Here is a 12,014-nt window from a genome sequence, read left to right as displayed (position 1 = left end):
ACATTAATTTATCTGAGGATAATTTTTATCTAATGAATACCCAGATTATTTTTTTCCTTGGTTAGTATTTAAATAGTCCAACTTCCTTTTAGGAAGTTGAGTATCTTTTTTTTTTTCAGTGGACTGATTATACCTTTGCTTCTTGGAAATTGTTCCGCTCTCAGGGTTTCCTTCCTTAGTGTCCTCTGTGCATTTTAGTTATTTCATTAATCTTTGGTAAAAAAATAGGCTTTTCTACAATGCTGATGAGTACATGATGTTTTTACAATTTAAAAAAATAGATTTTCACTACAATATTTTAGCGCACCATGTTCTTTTATTCACTGCATAGCTCCTCTTTAAGGAAGGAGTTTTCCTGATTTCATTGGGGCCACTCCCAAACAAGGCCAGGTTCACTGAACTAGTGCTTAAGGATCTGATTTTTATGAACTGCATGTCTGATTAGAGTGCTCAGCAGAGGCATTATCCCCCTTGCAGAATCGACCTAGAGGGTTGGTACAAGCGCAGAGCCCACAAGGTGAAGTCCCGTAGCCATCCTAGGACTATTTGCCATATTTCTTCATCAGTAGTGGTAACCAATTTTTCAATTTCAATCATTGATAACATCTTCCCTTTTTTCTTCATATCGTCTTGCCTTGTTGGAGAATCCTTTCTCCCTGCCTCCAAATCAACTCTAAATATACTTAGGGTGGAAAAAAAAAAAGAGAGGAAGGAAAACCAAAAGGAAACAAGAATATAGCCAACCTTTTTAATTAGAGTATATTGTACTTCCAAACTGGATACACTAGAAATTGGCAATGCAACATAAGATGCAAAGAAATATACCAGTTACTGTCAAAATGACCCTGTACAGCCTTATAATGCAAAAAGCTTTATACAATACAAATTTTTATTAATGTACACAAACCTTGACAGAATGATATTTGAACATAATACAACAAGTAAAAAAAAAAAAGGACAGAAGAAAGAAAAAAGTGCTGAGAACTTTAACTGAATTACTGAATGGAAAAACACGCTAGCTCTCATTAAAGAATGCATAGTGAAAACCAGTATGAAATTACCTTTATGGTGGGGGGAATTTATCAGAACTGTTGGTCATTAATCAGTAGGGGGAACCTCTGGAGAACATTCCTTTCTTTAGCCTTGAACTGCAAACAAATTATTTTAATATGCATGAGCTCTGATAAATAGTGTATTTATTTTCTTAAAAAAATAAAAACCTCCTAACACACTTTTCCTTACAAAGAAAACTTCTATAACTTGCCAGAAAGAATTAATTTATCCTTTCCAAAGTGCTAAACAAATTTCCCAGGTACACTAAACATTACCATGTCAGATACCGGTACAGTGGAACACTGGTGACACGTGCACGCTGACAGCTCATTCCTGGAAGTTCCAGCCCTATTTAAACTGCCTTTTGGTTTATATAAAGTGTCCTACTAATATTCCTACTTCCTCCTGGACAGGTGTACTTTACCTGTCAGTTTGACAAACAAGCTTTTTTGATTTTTGAGTGTTTGCTTTTCTGCGATGAGGTCAGAGATACACGCGTGGAGTGTGTTTTACAGAACTGGTATAGTTTCTGGATGCAGATTGCAGATTTCATGCTGCAGAGATATTACACTTTTTATGCTTTGAGTATTTACTAATACGGTATTTTCTATTTTGTCTCTACTCCTGGAGAGGTGTTACCAGGAGTTATGATGGAGTAAAGCACGGTTGTTTACAAAGGTTTATACATACTTTGGAGCAGATGGGTTTTCTGTACTGTGCAGACAGAACCGCCACATGCTTGTTGGAACCAAAACTGCCTGCTGGAATGTAAATAAACTGGTGAGACTTCTCTGTCCTGGAATTAATATTTCCAAATGATAAGCTGCTATGATTTTAGATATTTCCCCCTTGTAAATAGCTTCCAGTATGTTAACAGGAGTGCACAGATTAGGGTGTCCTCCCCAAACAGGAGGAACTTGGTCATGACAGTGGAGAATGTTTGGCCATCTCAATACAAAATAGATGTAGGAATCTTGCAAATAGGTTAAGTGATGCAAGTTTTGCATCCAAAAAGTTTCTACACAAGCTTCATTTAAGAACTAATGAAGATTGAGTTACGTTTCTAGTTGTGCATATGGCTAAGAGCCCTTGTGGACAAGAAATGCCTTCCTGAACTAGGGCGTTGCTGTACTGCTGTCACAAACAAGGGGTTGTTGGATCCCCCCATCCCACAACAACCTGCCGGAGAAGTTCCTTCAGGGCAGCACGAGGGTGGGTAGATAGCATGACAGATGTGACTCAGGGCACCTCCTACAGTGGCTTGGCCAAGGGACAGTGAGGGGACTCTAGCAAAAGCTAGGTTGGACACTTCTAATACCTGGTAAAAGACAGTGAGATCCAAATCCAAGAGACACCGTGGAAAACAATAATTGAGTAAGAAGGCATTCCTGTAAGTCATACGATAATTTTGAAATGCTTCACATTTTATACCTCCAATTTTAATGCAGAGTGTTTTTAATCCCAGTCTTTCTTCCGGCACATTATGTTGTGTAAGGGGCACAAATCAATTAACAGTCAGTTAGCTGCTCTTAAATTAAGATCACTCTTGGCATTTTGAGATTAACGAAGGTTATACAACCAATCCGCATTCGCTTCTTCCTGCAATAAAGTGCTACATATAACATGTCATTTTAATGATCACAAGTAGGAGGATTAAATAAGTACAAAGTTAGCTTCCTAGCAGTGTACACTCTATCTGCCATTAACAAAAAGGAATAAAATATTACCAATGACATGGAGGGTAGCAAGAGGACTGTCAAATTTGCAAGTACAATTGAAATACTGAGGGTATAAAAGAGAACTGTATGGTTCCAAAAGCGTCTTTTTATAGCTTTATATTTTAAAGAAGTTACTGGTACCTTTTCAAATAAGCAGTCTTATTACCTTCAGCCCACAATTTGTTTTTTCTTTTTTTCTTTTTTTTGCAAGTGAGAAACAAACTAGTGCAAGACTAAAGCACTGTGCAAAACTGCCTTTTTTTTTTTTAGTCTGAGTATTTATACCCAGAATTTATCCATACCCTTTTTTAAATCCCCTTGTTGGATTTTTTTCCCACCATAGAATTCTAGTTATACAAGTTGTTCCTGCAAACTAAAAGGTAACCACTGCATAATACAGTATATATATATATATATATATATATATAATATTTATATGCCCTTTTAAAACAAAAGATGTATGTTATAGCCCAGATGCAGGTGTTTGTCACACCTGTGTAGCAGTTAAGAATTGGGCCTGCTGTGTGTATGTGTGTACATACGCATGGTTTTCATTGTCATACTCTCATCCTGCAGTGCTGAAAGCAACCTTTTCCTCGTCAGTTCTACCCCAAATCCTCAAACCTTGACAACTGAGTACAAGGCATCAAACAACTAAAGGAAGCTGCAAACAGCACTGAAATAATATACCAATTCCGCCCCCCACCCCGACCCAAACAATTGCTTCTTCCACAACTCCACAGTTCAGGGGGAAACAGGGGGAAGGGAGGGAGCGAGTGTGTGAAAAGGGGGAAAAGAATAATAATTAAATAAGCCCATCCAAGGGATGTGCAAAAGCAATGTCATGGCACACTACAGGCAGACTCTCTTTTCACGCACCCGCACGCACACAAAGCCCAAAAAATAAAATGCATCAATATGTAATCTTACAAGTGCTGATTGCCATTAAGGACACTCTTTTTTTTTCAGCTTAACAAGACAAAATAGTTTCTTAGATAAGAGTACTGGGAACATGCCTCTGAAGGTAGAAGTATGCAGTAGGTCACCTCTTGGAGATTTAATAAAGCAGCTTTCATGTCAATGCAATAAGTATATACACAGAGCCATTTGCTAAACCTTACTAACGATATAGTACAAGTGTTCGTTACCTCTTCGGTCTACGTTTTGCAGCCATGTATACCTGCTGGGTTTGTTGGGGTATTTTTGGTACAGAATGCAACTGCCCTCAGACAGTTTCTGCCCTTTCTGTTAGTCCAAGGTAGGCAAGGAAGGAGTGTTTAGGTGAAGAGGTACCTCCCGGTGCAGTCTGAGGTCGGGGTGGATGGAATGTGAGATCGTAGTGGTTTTTGGGGAAAAACATTGTTAAAGGAATAAGGTGGGCAAACTCTGAGTTCCAGTATTTATCAAAGCACAGGGAAGTGCCGTTGACGGCCAAGGCTTTCACTGCCAAGTTCGGCTCTGCCCCGCTGCCCTGTGCAGCTGACATAGCGACTGTTTGCAGAGCCTGGGAGGCAGACATAACTGAGAGGGGTGACAGAAGGTTTCTGGAGCTGTTCACCGGTAGGAGAGGACTGGCTTCCTTGGAGGTTGAATACTGGCCCTTCTTCTCCTCTTCGGAGCAGTCCCCGTTCTGGTGCTTCTTCACGTGGCGGCTGAAGACAAAAGGGTGGGTAGTCTTGAACAGGCACTCGTCGCAGCTGAAAGTCTGGCGTGGAGCATGCTTCAGTTTCTTGTGCAAGTTGAGATTGTCTTTGCGTTTGCAGCTGTAGCTGCACTGGTCACAGTGAAAAGGGCGCTCGCCGGTGTGGACACGCACGTGCTCGATCAGCTTGTTGGCCGTCTTGGACAGGTACCCACACTGGTCACACTTGTAATGGTTGCCAAGGCGGTGTTCCCGGATGTGCATCTCCAGCTCCAGCTGATTTGCTTTCACTGTCTGGCAGATCCGACACTTGTACTCCATCTTGTAGTGAGTCTTCAGGTGGCACTCCATCGCTGCGGGGCGGTTTGTGGAGTAGATGCAGAATGGGCACCTGGCAACACAGCAAGGAAAGGCAGGGACAGAGAAGAGAGAAGTCACTCAGCTTGAAGACCTACATCCCTGGTTTAACCCTGTCACTCAGCCCCTCTCTGACCTACTAAAGAGGAGACAAAGGCACTTAGTTCTCCCTGTGAAGCCTCTTTCCAATACTTGGTTTGCCTAGACACTACTTAAAGGGGTTTTGCCCATTTAATGGCAGTAGAGTTTTCCTAGGAAAACACTGATTCACTCTGAAGCAGCATCCCTTTAACCTTCTGGCTTACCTTGATGGGGAAGATTCTGCAAAGCAGGCCGGGTAGTGCAGAATGGGTGACTGATGCACAGGTACTTTGTGTAACGACATTCCTAGTGTTTGCACGGAGTCACTTTGGCCATTTTTTCCATTAAGAAGTGGTTTAAAGTGAGTGTTTACAGATGAGTATGAAAGCAGCTGTTTAAGTAAAGATGGAATAAACTTGTAATACCACACGTACAGCAAAAGCTTAGGAAATTCCTTTTATGTGACCTTCAACAGTAAGTTTGCTGGGTATCCTGCTAGGAGCAGCTGAAAGCCAGGCTGTTATGAGGATTTGTAGGGATTCCCATTTCTGAGACATGAGCTAGGCACGCTCAAAGGGGCGTGTGTTTGGCAGTGTTTGCCTACAGCCGCCTCTGCCATGGCAGGAATCGTTCCTGTGCAGGAACAGGATGTGGGTTCTGCTTACTCACAGCAGCAAGCATCCGGCCCAGGATGGACATGGCAAAGGGCCTCACCCCAGTTCCTGAACCAGGAAGGGCCTGGAAGGCTAGAGGAGGGAATTGTGTAAGCTTGGAAAGAAGCCTGAGCTGCACGCTGAACAAGCCTGGACACCAACAAACCTGAAACACACCCGCTTTTGCTTTGTGTAGCTGAGAGGACAACTAACTGCCAGGGATCTCTGCCCCGTTAAACCAAGCACACAGCCTTTCAGATTGAACTGAAAGAGCAGGACTGGATAAGAAGACACAATTAAGGCACCTGGCTTACAGTCTTACAGCTGCCACAGATCCGCATTCACTGCTTAGGAGGTCCGCTAATCGCGTTTTAGCATTCTGGATACTTTCTAAGATGAGTTCCTCTCTCTCCGGGTGTCTTTTCCTTGCTACAGCTGGTTGCACATACAGGTTTAATATTAATCTATAAGCTAATCGAGAGACTTTTGAGGAAAGTGAGTAATACAGGAGGACAAAACCGATACTAAAACATCTGGACACTTCTCCTGAGGCACATCAAGTACTCTGATCCAGAGAGGGAGCCTGGCATTGTAGGCTTCTACTGTGATTAGCTCTATTGCAACAGAGGACTTGGCTGTCTATGCACACATACCTCTCCTGGGCTGGGTGCTCTCTGGATCAGAATCTCAGATTTTGACCTGGAGCTGGAAGAATCATGTTTTTTTCTCTTCCCCCACAGCAAACAGGAGACAGAAAAATACAATTTACTTAGATCTCTTCAGGCTCTTCTGGATGCCTTAAAAAAAAATAAACCAGAGCTTTTTCTTAGGTGCAGCTTTCAAGGCAACTGATTATTACTTGAATTGGGCAGGAATAACTTATGTAGACTAAAAAGCACATTCTGTCAGGAAGACTTGAGTCATAGGTCATGGTTTTTCCTTGGTAAATAGAACAGATTTTGTGCAGCTTAAATCAAATGTGCATTAGACAACTGGTCTGTATGTCCAAGACAGACATCCCCTCGTTCTGGCACATTACTTGTTTCTCAATCTGGTCTTCTTCCCAGATTCAGTCATCACATCTCAAGTGACCGCAGATCTCAGTTTATGGAACTACTGAGCTGGAGACCAGACGCTGCCTGGCAAACAGAACCAGTTTTCAAAAGCTGCAGCACAAACCGATAGAGCCGCGCGCGGTATTGTTAAACGTGGTGTGCTCGTCACGGCACAGCTACAGTGCACTGAGAACATCAGTCTGCTTAGCAAGAGCAACAGAAGCTGGGAGCCCTGTGCTGAGCCCTAGCTGGGCTCCAAGTGGTCCCAGCCTTTTTTCCTGCAGCAGCTGGAACAAACAGAGACCAGGGATGTGCCTCTTTCATAACATCACATTGCCTGCCCACAGAGAGCAAGCATATGGCCCCAGCAGTCGCTCCTTCCCTCAGGGGTCTGACTTTGACATAAGGTCACATTCTCTAGAAACACTGCTCTGCACCAGTAAGACCTTAAAGTACACTACTGTAGCCAAAACCAAAGGGCTTTTTTCTCAAAAGACTGTATTACTGGTTACAGGTTAATTTATCCAACAATGATTATTCTGGGGCATGTAAACCAAAGCAGAAAGCATCAAAGTTATTCATTCCTGGAGAGAAATGATTTTGCATTAGAGTATACAAAGGTTATAACCTTTAAGGTTGTAACTTGGTAGCTAGATGCAGAGACTACAGGGTTTAGTCTCTTTTGAGCCAGGTGCAGAACAGAGCCTGTGCTGTGTGCTTGCCTTTGCTCTAATAAAAAAAACCCCTTGGTCTGCCAAAACCTGTGCCTCATTCTCTATAGGGTCCATCACATACTGTCTCCTCTTTGACATGAAAAGGGAAAGGACCACAGTTTGTTACAGCTCCAAAACACCAGTGGATAGTAGGTTACCAATCTGCTCTAATGATGCAAGCCTAAAGGACAGGGCATGGTTCATTAAATAAAAGGAAGCCCCAGATCTGAATTATCAGTTAACCAACCCTTTCTAATTGACTTCCTTTTGTCCTATCCCCACAGAATTAGAGATGCTTAACACAGTAAAAGTTTGTGTACTTGCTTTCCTTACTTGAGCCCACCGGTGGGGACAGTGTGGCATTTCTTGTGCTCCAGTAATTGTTCAGGTGTCTTCATGAACTTGTGGCACACGTCACACTCGAACATCCGTGTGATCAGGTGGATTTGCAGGTGACGCTCAAACATATTTTTTGTTTTGCAGACAAAGTTACAGAAAACACATTCAAAGCCTGAAAAATAGAACAGGAAAAGGCATCCCTGACATTGTGGCCAGATTGACTGCATAGAAGGGGACAGTTTGCATTTGTTAAACAGTGTTTTACCTTTCTCTGACTTCTCTTCAGCGTTCACTGAGGTCTGACTACCAGGCACTACAGAAATGACTAGCAGGTTGTTTGACCCCTTGTTTTTTGGGGTTATATCTGCATCTTCTTTGCTGTTGGCAGAGTCGCTCAGTGCTGACAGCGAAGATGAAGATGGACTGTTAGATTCACTGGGTGTCTTCCTCTCTTCAGCTGAAAAACACAAATAAGGAGCAATAGCTGCTTCAGCAGATTAGACAGAATTTCTGTGATCCTGTTTTAAATTCCAGGAAGTATTTATATTTAAAGTTAATTCAAACACGCTTATAAAACAAGGCGGAAATTAATTGAGCTGATTAAAAAAATCATTGTTGGGCCTCCTTCCTTTTTATTAGCACTTTAACCACAATACATCTCTCAGTTTATTCTACAATTGAGTTTGCCTGTAATGGTAGTGGGAAGGGATCATGCAACTCTACCTCAGTACCAGACCAAAAAAAATCCCAAGAAAACACTTTGATTACTCTGAGTTCAAAACCAATGAAGAACTTGTCACTTAGAAAGGAAATAGAACTTCTGTAGTTTTGGGATGCAGAAAGCAGTTTAGCTACTTGTCCAAGCTAAACTTCCCCTACCTTTCTGTTCATGTGGGTCCAATGGGTAAATTTGGGAGGAAGGGTAATGGAGAATAATCTCACTCCTTGTAGTGAAGAGCATCCTCAGCAATCATTGTAAGAGATACCTGTGTGGTCTCGAGATTTACTTGTTTTTATTAGGATCTCTTACTGAAGATAATTGAAGACAATGTTATTTAACTGGACCCGGAGATAAAGGCCATCAGAGCATCCTTATGTATGCAATAAATGTATAAAGTTCAAATCCCAAACCCTGTCACACACCAGAAGTGAACAAGAGTGAGAGTTGTCATATGAGAACTGACATAAGCCAGCAAGGCAAGGATGGGTAAATTATTACCTCCCACCCATGTCTTGCTTCAATCAGAGCTGTGTTTACTAAACCTTCAAATTCTCTATGTGATATAGTCCCCTGATCAAGGCCTCTGCAAACACCAGCACCTATGTGCCTAACTTTAAACTTATGAGTGGCACCTTTACGATAAAAATGTAGGAATGCACTAATGAAATCTGATGACCCGAGCTGCCAATAGGGAGGGGGATAGGATATCATTCAGAAAAGATTCACTGACCTTGGGGACCAGAGTAATAGAAATGGAATGAAATTTAATGGCACAGAGTACAAGGTTATGACCTGAAGGGCCAGTAACAAGAATTTTTGCTACAAATGAGAAGTGCTTAAGTCGGAAACAGTCAAGGAAAACAAAAGAAGAATCTGAGCAGAACATGGGATGAATATGAGCAATCAGTGTTGGGGAGCCTTCAAGGAAGGAAAATATGATCACGGAATGTTATTGTGTGAGCTATTTCCAATAGTTGCTGGCTGTTTTACACTGCCACCACTACTTATTTCATTTCACCATGTACAGCTGTGATTGCACATGTCAAGAGCAGGGGTTCTAACAAGAACATATGCAGTGAGGGATTGGTACAGCGAGAAAACTGTGTTTCATATAAGAAAAGGCTCAATGTACATTTAGAGGGGAGAGGGTTGTTCTCCATAAATATACTAAGGGAATAAATACTGTGGAAGGAGGGAGGGAGAGGTGGACTGCTGTTTCAGATAAAGAGCAGTTTTGGCACAAGCACAATGTACATGTATTCCAGTGTGTGTCTTACTGATAATCAGAAATTTTAAAAAGGTCCCTAATCTTTAATGCAGGAAAGTCTACAGCTGCCTGTCCATAGAAGTAGTTTGTTTAAAACAAGTACACTTCTTTGAAAACATATGCCAACATCCTGACAAACAGTCCATTTATGACCTGGTAACATCACAGGATAAGGGACTGGAGTCAAGTGACCCAGAAAATCCTTTCTATTTTTCCTCTGTATTTGCCATATGTGTGAGCATTTGGCTGAATCACCAGTTGAATGGCTCAGTTGGGCAGGGTGAAGGGCTTTTTGCTTTTCTTCAAAAGACAAGTAGCAGTTCAAATCTTGTAGCCATGACAGGAAAATACAGTAGAGTACAGCTCAGTTTTGAGCTCTGATGCAAGCTTTTCACGTGGCTATGGGTGGCCTTTCTCATTTGCTTTGAATTCCTATATATGAAGTGGGGTAGTGCTGAGAGCTGTGCTGGCATAAAATCCCTTGAGAGCTTTCTAGTAGTTTGTATTTCTGTAGTTACATTTAACTTACGTATCTTTGAACACAACCAATTGCATTCTTCTCTCCCTTCTCTTTCTCCACCCCTCCGTTTTCCCAATTTTACTCCTGGTAGGACAGGAAAAGCAATTTAGCAATGGAAAAGTTGTGCTGGATGCAGTTCAGGTTCAGTATTGTAAACACAACTGTGAGTAGTTTGTGGCAGCAAAATGCTTTTGCCTGGTGTTATAAGAGATATTAATTAAAAGGATTCTAATTTTCTTCTCCTTAAATTATGCCAGACTTCATTAGTTGGACTAAGCATATGGAGCCCATTGGAAAACTGCTATTGCTCTTATCCTTGGCTATTAAGTGAACAGGACCAGGGAAAGAACACGAGTTGTTCTGTTATTTAATATAAAGTTACATTTATGGTATTGTTGAATCACAGTGTCAACTAAACATCAGTGTGAAATTCCAAACTGACGGACTGTGGGGGTAAACACACCCAAGAGCAAAGCTCAGCATAATGTTTATTTCAGACTTACAGCCAGGTATGCACAGTTAGCACTCAAAGTGACCTTATCATCACAGAAGTCAAACCAGGATTTTGATGAAATAGTAAACCAGTCAGAAAAACAAATGAAGTATGCTGACTCCAACAGGGAAGGAGATTTGGGGGATAAGGGGAATAGGAAGAAGAAGGGCTAAGTAGTCCTTCATTTATTTCACTAAACTTGAAATTTGATCTGCACTACCAGATTATTTGCCTGGCTGGAGTCCAATTCACTTCAAATTTGAGAGATCAGGCCTTAATTAGCAAGCATTTCAGTGAAAGCAGAGTGCTAATGGGAAGTGTAAAGGTTGCATCTAAAAAGCAAGGAAGAGAGAGATCACTGCAGCTGGGAGAGAGGGATCATCACCTGTGTGCTTGTTGTTGACATGAGCCTTCATATCTGCCTCTTCCATAGTGACAAAATCGCATGCTGTGCAGCAAATGGAGAACATCCACTGCTCTTTATCCACGTGGAGGGACATATGACTGACAAACTGGACATTCATCTCCGTCTCAAACCCACACACATGACAGCTGCAGGCAGAAGGGAACTCAAGAGTGAGTAAGAAACATTAAAAAACAAACCACAAACAGAAGCGTGTTGCCCTTCCCCGAATTTGCCAGAGAAAACTCACTGCACGGATTTCTGCTCTTCCTCACTGTTGAATGTTCACTGCAAAATTCTTTTGTCTGCTGAACTGCCTTTGAACTGATGGCCATGCCAACGTGATTAAGGGCAGGCACAATGCAACAATCCTGTACATGCTATAATGATGCTAAATAATCATAAAGTTAATTAAAAACTACAGATTCCAGATGCTGTGCATCACCTAGCTGGTTCCTTTGGGCAATAAGAGGCATTGCAGCTTTGCCAAGATGTTTAGTACAGCTGATACACTGACAAACGCAGAGCTTGCTGCACACTCCAGGAGTGATTTTCAAGCCCTGGAATGGTTCCCATGCCAAACTGGGATCTTGTGCAAAACTGCCTGGCAGTTTCAGTGTAAGCAAGTAAAAATGGGTTCAAACATTTCTTATGCTTGACTGGAAAACAGCAGTCATCAGCTATGCGAATAATTAGGAGGGATACAGATTTTGCAGCCAGCACATAAACAGAGTGATACTGAGAGGCAATGGGAAGGACCCTTTAATTTAACTTTTTTTGCAGAGTCCTCCTCTTGCTTTGATTAGGCCATTAACATTTAAAGCAAGCCAAAAAAGATTAAAAAAGGCATATACTCTAGGGCACTATTTTGCTTTCCCAGGGGGAAGGACTAGATAATCTAATCCAGCAGGTCTCATTTATTTCTTACTTCTATGATTTTGTAATTAAATCTGCTCTTGGCACGTTGACTAAAAGTAAGAGTGATTTGGTAATCTGCTT

The 12,014-nt window shown here is 41.7% G+C and overlaps 1 protein-coding gene across 6 annotated transcripts in view; it reads right to left on the bottom strand.

Moving 5' to 3' along the window:
- Positions 1–734: 734 nt before the first annotated feature.
- Positions 735–12,014, bottom strand: part of ZNF827 (zinc finger protein 827) — a 106,015-nt gene continuing 94,735 nt past the window's right edge. For 2 of the 6 annotated variants that reach the window (XM_027721066.2, XM_039391016.1), the window contains exons 11-14: positions 10,998–11,164; positions 7,877–8,068; positions 7,606–7,783; positions 735–4,804 (exon numbers count right to left, since the gene is read on the bottom strand). In XM_027721066.2, coding sequence (XP_027576867.1) covers positions 3,997–4,804; positions 7,606–7,783; positions 7,877–8,068; positions 10,998–11,164 — 1,345 coding nt within the window. In that variant the 3' untranslated portion in view covers positions 735–3,996. Of the gene's footprint in view, positions 4,805–5,157; positions 5,243–6,157; positions 6,302–7,592; positions 7,784–7,876; positions 8,069–10,997; positions 11,165–12,014 lie in introns of those variants that run through there. The other 4 variants (XR_005567158.1, XR_005567157.1, XM_039391017.1 and 1 more) reach the window with 4 other exon arrangements.

The sequence above is a fragment of the Pipra filicauda genome, unplaced genomic scaffold (assembly GCF_003945595.2).
Source record: "Pipra filicauda isolate LSUMZ 115617 unplaced genomic scaffold, ASM394559v2 scaffold8_size5757611_pilon, whole genome shotgun sequence".
Taxonomy (NCBI): domain Eukaryota; kingdom Metazoa; phylum Chordata; class Aves; order Passeriformes; family Pipridae; genus Pipra; species Pipra filicauda.
This window is presented reverse-complemented; position numbering and strand designations above follow the sequence as displayed.